The sequence below is a fragment of the Ambystoma mexicanum genome, chromosome 9 (assembly GCF_040938575.1).
Source record: "Ambystoma mexicanum isolate Mex_15411 chromosome 9, UKY_AmexF1_1, whole genome shotgun sequence".
NCBI classification, from domain to species: domain Eukaryota; kingdom Metazoa; phylum Chordata; class Amphibia; order Caudata; family Ambystomatidae; genus Ambystoma; species Ambystoma mexicanum.
This window is the reverse complement of record NC_090931.1, coordinates 943,868,117-943,878,438: the sequence shown is the minus strand read 5'-3', so window position 1 is coordinate 943,878,438 and position 10,322 is coordinate 943,868,117. Positions and strand designations below refer to the sequence as shown.

The 10,322-nt window shown below is 46.5% G+C and overlaps 1 protein-coding gene across 1 annotated transcript; it reads right to left on the bottom strand.

The window, feature by feature from the left end:
• Positions 1–502: 502 nt before the first annotated feature.
• On the bottom strand, positions 503–7,752 carry EVX2 (even-skipped homeobox 2). Its single transcript, XM_069616136.1, has 3 exons — positions 7,100–7,752; positions 6,154–6,386; positions 503–4,041 (listed from the first exon to the last, which is right to left on the bottom strand). The coding sequence occupies exons 1-3, from the start codon at positions 7,599–7,601 to the stop codon at positions 3,445–3,447; spliced, it is 1,332 nt and encodes a 443-aa protein (XP_069472237.1). The 5' UTR covers positions 7,602–7,752; the 3' UTR covers positions 503–3,444.
• Positions 7,753–10,322: the final 2,570 nt, after the last annotated feature.

Genomic DNA, 10,322 nt, shown 5'->3' with positions numbered 1-10,322 from the left:
CGTATCGATTTTACAACCGCTCTTTAAATAATACACCGCTCGGGAGGGCAGCGCCGCCGCGGCTCCCTTTGATGCACTCCAGCAGATGGGAGGCGCGCTTCGTGCGCAGTCGCTCAGGAGACGCGCAGCGCATTAATGCAATCGTATGCACGAGGATCGGCGGGCTTAGCATCGGGCAGCTGCGCTCTCCGAAGGCATAGCACTGTCAATTACACACACTTTAGGCAACTTTACTGCAGTTTGCCGTCGTATTTCACACAACGAAAGTGGAAACCTCTATGTGGCAACCGATCATTTTTTGAATGCATGGTGCAGATTAATTCCCCTCTACATCCACGCGGAAATGTAAATCCGGAAACATCTGAACTGAGGTGTGCGTGTGTGCAGTAAGACCAAAGATCGTTGTCGAGGTATATGCGTTTATGCTTAAAATAACATTTTAAAAAAACAGTGGCGGCACACCGGCCGCCCACTTTCATAAACGAGCACACGTCATTTTAAATAACATTTATTTTACATGACTAAACACAATAAATAACATATTATACAAAGTTTTGTAATTATTGCACATTTGTAAAATATATTACAGTGAATTGATACACCCAGCATTTCTTTTATATCACAGAAACAATATTTACAGTGCTATATATATTTATATATATTTATACATATATGTACACACAGAGAGACACATTTTCCGGGGCCCATGGGACCTAAAATAAAATACATTTATGCTCATTTTACCAACCAACGTCCTTGTCGATCGTTTTCTATGTTCCAAAAAATGTAAACAGTAGACCCTGAAATTATGTTAATTTCACTTAGTAGATGTGACCAAATGCTATTCATATAACAATCTAAAGCTGGTAGCTGCGAGCTCTGTTTTGGTCTATTTGTTTACGTTCAAATATATTATTACAACTCTATTTTTTTCACAAAAAACAAGATGTGAATTAACAGCAGTAGTCCTATCATTCTTACAGATAAAGAAAGTAGTCGTCGCCTATATTCAATCAAAGCGGATTTTGTTTTCAAACATTTCCTTACAACAAAAAATGTGAGCAATAATCGGTAGAATGAACAATTCAGAGTGATAATTTGCGGCCAGTGAATAAATAATAAGCATTTCCAATATTCTGAAAAAATACTGTTCTAATTATATATATATATATATATATATATATACATATATATATATATATATATATATATATACGCACACATATCGCCATGGTACAATGCGACGGCACGTTATCTGAGGGCTTTAACTCTTCGGAAGATCTCATTATGCGAAGAGTGAAGTGGCTCTGCAGGGAGCTTTATGGAAATACTTCTGTTTGATTTAATGAGGCTATTCGCACTACTGGGATATCAACTTAAAGAAAGAAAAGTCTACCCGGGGCGTCCAAGTTACCAAAAGGAAATCTGGCAATTCAGATGACAGGAACGTTGCTTTTCTCTGCGAACTCACTTCGGGTAACATATATAACATTAAATAACACATATTCTTTGCACCAAGAACAATGTTTTATGTCCCAGGCTTCTTATCTGTCTCTTCTAATGACTTCCCTTAGCGGGTTGTTAGTACTTGACAGCAGGTCTCTGTGCGGGGCACTTTTTCCAATTCCACATTCAAAGGAGGTCCATCAGAGAACATGATTGGCAATTGTCGTCATAATCTTCGCATTATTCGCATCAAAACTGACGCGGCTATAACACTGGTGGTTTGTGGTGTGACTTTCTTTGAGATCAGAGATGTCCCTCCAGTAGCAGTGGGTTGGTATAACACATGTGAATCACCCGGTGGTGGCGTTCCGAGCCACACAAACCTGACGTGCTTGCTACTTTTAAAGACATATTTCATATGCTGCTTTGTAGGAGCTAACAGTTTGGAATGGTGTGTCTCTCTGATGGGTGTTTATTGTGGAATGCAGTTTTACATACCACAACATCTGCTATTGTGGCAGTTTCTAGTGTGATCCTTTCTGGACTACAGATTCAAGTATTTCCCAGATATCGTTGCACAAAACATAAGAAAACTAGCTCCATTGTCATTTGAAAAGCCAGTACAGTGAATAATACATTATTACCAAGAACAGGTTATTAATTGTGATCTCACTTAAAATTCTGCGTGCAAAAGAAACGTTTTCCTATTTTAATCTACAAGTGGATAACATTGCCCAAAATGGGCCTAATTTGCAAAAGCGCTTTAGAATGGCTCAATCCCGTTGGAAAACGCTTTGTAAATTAGGCCCTTTAGTGTGGTGATGTTATACATGGCCTAAGTGACAAGTTAACATATTGGGCCTGATTTACAAAAGCGTTTTTCAACGGGAAAGTCCAATTGCAATACGCTTTGTAAATCAGGCCGATTGTGTAATTTGTAAACAAAATGCAATTGTCAACCCTTGTGGCGTTTTGGTTGGTATTAAAACTGGTTTAAAACTACATTATTTGTATCAGTGTCAAACCAGTAGAATGTGCCTCGTTTCTTCCCTTGAAATATCATGCAGCTCATTTATATATGTTCATGATACCGTACACGAACTGCATCTTTTTTGTAGGAACCCTACAATAACCCCGCTCTAAACAAATGAGTGCACAATTATATTTTCAAGTGCGTTTGGTACCTTTTACATTGCAAATACATGTTTAACTAGGCCAGGGGTCTGCAACCTGTGGCTCTTCAGATGTTTTGGACTCAGATTCCCATGATCCCTCACCATTGACTATACTGGCTAGGGTGGATATGAGTAGTAGCACAAAACATCTGGATAGACAAACTTGCAGACATCCAACCTAGGTGGAGATGTGAGGTAAACGTCATCGTAGTTTGAGATGCCACTACACTAAAAAAAAACGAACACGTTGCTGCTGTATGTATTCGAGGCGTCCATTTTAGGAGACAGGGCCCATGTAATGCACGTTCTTGCTACACACCTCAAAATTAATTTTGCCCGACACATTTCATTGGAGTACAATCCTATTTGACAAGCTGCAAGGTGGTCGACGTGTGCAAAGAGTGTTCAGTTAAGCGCTCCAGGTCAGCTTGTCAATAGTACAGTGAATGCGGTGCCTGCTGCTCGGTCCTCCTGTAAACAGCTTCAGGGGAACCATTATTTTGTCCCCCTACGGCCACCATATTTTATTGGTCTTTAGAGGTATTTTCTCCTTCCGGTAAAAGTTGCATGTCCTAGTGTCATTTGTCTCTGCTGCACGGCCGCTTCCTGTACTTTACAGAACCACTTCCGGTCAAAGTTATCTGCCCTCCTGTGACAGTTCCGGAATGGAAACGCTCCAGAGCAGCTTCCGACACAGGCCGCCTGCTTCCAGGAAGCCACTGGCGTGCGCAGTGGAACCTCCACAGAGCTACTTCCGGCGCGAGTCCTAAGGCGTAGGGGCCGAGTTCTGAGGGGCGCACCTTGGCGGTGACTTCCGCCTGAGCTACCTAGTGAGCGGGGCTTCGTCCCGCTGGTCTGGAGGGGATACCGAGGTCTTGCTGAGCACGGCTGCGGAGTAGGGCAGAAAGCTGCTCTCCGACCTCTGCGGCGCGGCGGTACAGTTGTATTCAGGGCCCCGGGCGCCCAGAGCCGAAGCCGCCTGGCTGCTGTGGCAGCTGAGGCAAGAGCAGGGCGAGGAGCTCGGGGGCGCCGAGGCGGCGGCAACGGCGGCTGCGGCGGCCGCAGCAGCCGCGGAGCCGTTGAGGCCCGCAGCCGGCGACTGGTAGAGGCCAGGGTGGCGAAAGCCGCAGAGCAGTTCGGGCCGAGAGTAGGGGTGTGAGAGCGCGCGGAACGTGTCCAGAGGCCGCATGGAAGTGGCGAAGGGCGAGCCCGCTGCCCCAGCAGCCGCCGCGGCCGCCGCGCTCACCCCGACGTGCGGGTAGTAGTGCAGGGGCACGTGCGAGTGGAAGGGATAGGGCAGGCTTCCGGTGGCCGCTGCGTGCGTCATCATGTAGGTGTAGAAGCTAGGGTCCGCTGGGTGAGGCCAGGACATGGCCAGGCGCTGCCGTTTGTCCTTCATCCGGCGGTTCTGGAACCATACCTGGAGGCAAAGGAAAGAAACGCCATCAGTGACAAAGCTCTCACATTTGCACTTTACACTGCAAGCAACAAGACCGAGCAACGGCCCCAAATTAGCAAAGTTATACAACTCATGCTTGTCCTAGTCCAACCTGAACGGCACACTGTAACGCAGTGGTCAGTCAACGCACACAACTTTTCACAAGTTCCCCTGACCTGCAGGGACAATGATATCGACATCAAAGATTGAGGGCCTCATTCACAGGAGCATTTTACGATGGGGCAATCCCATTGAAAAATTGTAAACCATGCCATTGGTGTCAGCTAATCTACCACGGCCGTGTTATTAAATGTTTGTAAACGTGGGCCTCATGGCCGGAAATCGTAGTTTACTAGAACAGAAGAAAAGGAAACATTGGCCCATTGTTTCCACAACAAGGCGTTGGACTTTGGACATGTTTGAGCCATAGGGTTAAATTGAACTCCATCCCCCAAAGAAGTGTGTGTAAAACCTTGATCTGATCATGCAGATCAACGTCACGTGGAACCTATGTGGCAGCTATTGACGGGAACCTGTAGAAACAATGCTTAAACAAAAACATCTACACGAGTCGCTTTCTTTACACGATGGTCCATTAAAGCTATGTCGAAGTATGAATTGGCAACAGAGTGACACAAACATCTATTTGTTTTTGTGAGTAAAAATGCAACATTTGCTTTTATTGTGCGACTTTATATCATTGACTGACGCTTTTGGACCAGCTGCTACCGATGCTCCAATTTTTTCATACCCCCATTATAATTCCTTTAACTATAGATTGCTATATTACAAATTAATCGATAGAAATAAATGGGGAACATAAGCCTATATTACTTAGACAATGACCGCCTCCAATACTCTGAACAGATGCGCCTGACTGTCATACTCAGCATTGTTCCTTATACTCTTAAGATTCGAATACGTGTACGGAAACCAGTATCTGTATATATTCGACGGTTAAGGCGCTCAAGTTGGAACACATCGGAAACGAAAGAGTGCCTTTTGAAAACAAATCCGCGCCTCTAATGCTTTGTCAGCATGGTGGTTCGCAGTATTGCCGTGCGATCTTTAAACAAGTGCACGGCGTTCTAGCATGGAGTACGTCTTCTTGAACAATACACTACGCAGATTACACTAACATGAGACACATTATTTTCTTATTTAAATTCGAATTGTTTCTACAAAGTCTCTCGTGCATCAATTACTTGAAGATCCACATTGACATGAAGCAGGAGGATCGCATGGACAATTCTTCCAGTATCCGCAAATGGGAAGTTATATCTAAGTTATTTTTGTAAACTGCGAATCTACTGGCGGAATAATTACACGCCAAGCAAATGCATCTTTTGTGTGAATGTGTTCTCGCCGTGGATATTGGGGATTTACGTTTCGATCCGTGCATAACTGTACATTCGCTGGGTACAGACACTTTCACTGTGGTCCGCCGATGACACCTATTTAACGCGGTGTCTGCCATGTTTGTTAAATACCGTAACCGTTTTGTATCTCTTGCTGATTTTATGATATACAATTTATCTGTAAACCTTGCATAACATTGTCCTGCGGAGAACCACTGCATACGCGCTGGTTTGGGAACTATAGTCTAACCAGCGTCTGGCGTTGATAGAAGGACACAGGTTACATGTGAACTAGCAGTGATAGCGTTGACGTTGTATTCTGCCTAACTGGCGTAAATTATCTCAAACTAGGGGGCGGGGTATAGGCAACTCGGAGCCTTTGATGGGGATAGGAAACTCGCATGCCAATGAGCTGTTTGTCCTTCCCTTGCTGACATCTAAATGCGGTTCATTTTCTATCTGTGAATATTCGTGCTTTCCGGGAAACGAGCCCCACACTGTCGTACAACACATATATAAATTATCTCACCTATAACGCCTTATCAAATTAATGGTTCGCGAACCTCACGCAATTCGTGCGGGGCTCCCGTAAAAGAATTCAGTTGCCTTACATGCACAATAAATACTACGACTGTGTAACATAAAGTTAATTCTCTAAAGGAGACTGTGGCATCAATAAAGTGGTTCAATGGAATGCAGAACGTGCCATGTTATGGAGGGCGGGCATGACACGTACCTTAATGGTAGTCTCGGGCAGATTGAGGGCGGCGGCCAGTTCACATCTGCGGGGGCGGGAGACATAGTTTTCCCGGTAGAACTCCTTCTCCAGCCGTGCGATCTGTTCGCGGGTGAAGGCCGTGCGGTAGCGCCGCACCTGGTCTGCCGCCGAGCCAGAGCTGCCCAGGGACCCGCCGTTGAGGTTGGATAAGCCCGGCCCGCCCGAGGAGCTGGAGCCGTTTTCTGAGTACACTGTCGAGATAAAGAAGAGGTCCGTGAACGTGCGCTCCACATGTACATTCAACACACACACACACACATCATTCAATTTCAAGTCAGCATTCCAAAAATTATGATCAGCTATTTCAGTCGACCATGAAAATGGCTTCGGTTAATACGGCTAGTCAAGTTTTTCTAATATCTTTATTAAACTGAAAAGTACGCGAGCCATAAGGAGTTGAAGCATTTTGCGCCAGTGCAATCCTCTATTTAGTAAGCAGGTAACATAACAAGTAAAGTGCAGAAGTGAACACATGCTGCGAGGGACAGCAGTCCTCTGCCGGACTCTTCTCAGAAAGGTACGGGCGAGGGGTGTGTGGAATTCTACACACACACATATTACACCTCTGTCGCTCGGGGGCAAATAAAGCGAAGTAAACCATAACGTTCACGAGTACCGTGCCATGTTGCGGGTAAATGTACGCACTTCTGCCCTAAAACGTGCTGGGGGAGACGTCGTTACACACTACTTGCGTTTTAATCAAATAAGGCCATACATGATTGCTGTGATATTGAGAAGTGCACGCGGAGCGCCAGGTGCCTCTACTTTAGTCACAGAGGGCCAGAATGATGTAGCAGGAAGGGGTGTAAAGCATATTTCTCTGCAGGCAGAAGATGCCCTACCTGGGAGTGGCAGCGGCGCATGCAAGGTGTGGAGAGGAAGGGTGCACGCAGGGCTCGGTTACCTTTGTTGCTCTCCTTGCCTTGGCCCATGCTCAGGCTGGAGGGCGAGCGCAGCGAGGAGCAGCCCACCTCCACGTCGCTGCTCATGTCGGAATCGGGCCCCAGGTCGGAGTAATGGCTGCTTTTCTTCCGGCCCTCGGAGCCCCCGAGCTCCGAGGTGGCAGGGCTCTCGCCGTTCTGGTGGGAGATGCCGAAGAGCGCGTCGATCTCGAACTTGCTCTTGCCCGTGTGCTCTGCCATGGAGCTGTGCAGGGAAGCGGAAGTTAGTCTGGGGCTGAGCCGGGCGCTGTGGTGGGCATTTTCCAGGGCCTCCAGCACCGCGTTTCCCGTGGAGTCCGACAAGCTGGAGAGCCTTTTGACAGTCGTGGGACTCTGCATCCCCCGCTCCATCAGAATCATCTCCTTTCTTATCCTTTCCATCATCTCGGCTTCAGTAGGGGGAAAAAAAAAGTTCGCGGCTTGGTCCCGTGCTAATGCTGCTCCGTAGCGGGAACTAATTGACATTCAGCCGGAGAGCGGCTCTCAATGGTATAATCTCCCTGCGAGCGAGGCGTGAAAATAGTGGCTTGCCAAAGCGAGGGGATGACTGGTCAAAATGACCCATACATCCTTCCCAGCCCGAAGTGTCATTCATCAAAAGGCAGCACTCGTCATTAGGCTGCGGATGACGCTGCTGGAATAATCACTTATTGTACCGGGTTTATAAGCAAATAAAAACAGGCCCTGGCTGTCCGCGGATAATGAAGCCCCCACACCGCCACCCCTTCCCTCCCTCCCCACCAGACACTCGCATCCAGGTAGAGCAGGAGGCAGGGCGAGAAGACTGGGGCTCCTGTCCTCCGCCTGATCAGACGCCGCTCTGCTTGCACTGGGGTTTGGCCTCTGGGGGTACAGCTGACAGTCTGATTAATACAATGAGCCGTGCAACATTTCCCCCTTCATTTAGGGACATCATTAGGCTCTGATTTTTGTTTTGTTGCCTTTTAGGTTCCAATGATGCAGATTCGGTCTCATTTTTCTCGCACAGATCTATAGCGCGAACAATAGGCTCTGCCCGTGCTCGACTGTGCACGGGCACTTTAGAGCATCCCCCCCGAACGTGCTTTCAGGTGTGTGTAGCAGGAGCCGCTGAAAACATGGTTCCACTTCCTCTAGATTTGGTTGCTTTATTGCATCGTTTGCAGTTACATAAGCCGAGGCGGTAACCACACACCACATCTTTCACGAAGTCCTTTTGCATAGCCCAGTTTGAATGCCCTTATCTCGACCCCACGAGGCTTGTAGTGCCCGGCGCCGACACCCACCATGAAACCTGCCCGGCGTTTGCCTATAGCAATAACGAGTCCGCTCAAAAAGACGGGTGTCTGCCAAGCAGTTCCAAGCATGTCCGACAGCCCCTGCCAAGTGACGAAAATGCCTTTACGAGTTCTCCAGGGAAGGAGAACGAAGAGGGCACCATTTTACCAAGATTTCAACTTCTCTACCCGCATCACGTTTCTGTAGCAGGGTGTGGTATGCGAACCAAACACGGGTGTCCTTTGCTGTCGCTCACACATTGCCTCTAAAACGGCCTTTAAAATGTAAGCATTGCGTTTGTTCCCTGTCTACTCTTCAACATCAGTAAAGTGCACCTAAACGAATTGCCTCCTACGGAGGGTGCTTAAACAGTATATCATTGACCATGCTACCATGCCTGTACCTGTGTAACTAAGTTCTTGCAAGTAACAGCGCCTCAATGCCCCTGGGCTGCTTGCGCGCTATATAAATATAAATAAGTAAAAATTGCCCACGCCGGCAGCAGCATGGGCGCTCATTTGATAAGTAGCTCACCTGACTTGCCAATATACACGTGACGTGACACACGCACGTACATTGCGCGCGCAAAGGACCGTGCACTCATTGGATGTCTAATCCATCTTCGGCCTTGTCTGTGTGTTTTCAGCTGGGGGCATACTTTAAGGCTCTTTGCGATTTACAGGAATCGATAGGATAACTGTCACCCCTTATTTAGTACCCGGTAGTGCCCTCTGTGACCAATACCAACTAGAAACGCACTCGCTACTTTTACAGGTTTTGCATTGTTGTAATTGTGGTAGAGACACGCAGGATAAGGCTTGTGGTCGCTTGCCTCGAATAGAAAAAAACAACACACACTTGCACATCATGACGGATTCACACATTGCAAACACACCTGTCAAAACACCGCATTTGTTTTTATAATCCCCGCCTCTGCCTGAAGCTTGTTGTTAAGACGATGGCCATCTTGAAGACTAACGCCACACATTACTTTGCGAGCAAGGTTGCTTTCGTTTACATTTGAATATAGTCATTTGCATTGAATACATTTCCCAATAATTATTTTTTATTGTTCAACAGTCAGTGCCCGAAATATGGATGATGGTCAATAAAGTCACTGCCTTTTTTTAGTCCAAGCTAGTTTTGTAACCTTTGTACATTTTATAACGCCAATATTAACGTTTAATTCAACCACGTACTTGATTTCAAAACGAGTCAGGGCCGCAGTGACAAGTGGACGCACAGTTCCCGTGTAGAATGGGTGCCTAACCGGTTCCAAGCCAAGTTTGTTGCTGTCGTTTGGCGCCCTCCTCTGTTGACTTTCAGTAATGTGCGTAGTCACATTTATTAAAAATTAAACCATGCAAATGCAATACGTATCGTCAAATAAATGCAAACAGTACATTTTATATACCAACACATGCTGCTGGGAGAAACGTCAAATAACCATGTCCCACTTGATGTTTGAAAAGCTGCCAGCCCGTAATGGTTTGGAATCTCATCTAAAGTTTCCGGCCCAGAACACTTTCAGCGCGACATTCGAAGGCCGCTTGTTTCCGAGGAGAGGATATCCGAATATCCCACACTTTACATTCACCACGTGCACGTTAATTTCAGAATACCTTTTAAAATACGTAGGGCCTGTTTCACAGAAGCGTTTTCATAATGGCGCAAACCGATTGGGAAACGCTATAAATCAGGCCGTTGGTGTGTTTGTCAATGGTGTTCTATTGCGGCCCATTTTGGTTGCCTTGTGGAACTTTGGGCTACTTTGTAGAGCGCCGAAATTTTAAAGTGCCCTCATTTATATGAAGTGTGTCATTCGACCGCCCATGTAAATAGAGAACAGCTGGTAATGCTTCTATATTCAAGAGGAAATACCGCAAACACATTAAACGCGCCAAACGCACTTTTCCATCCAACATTTTA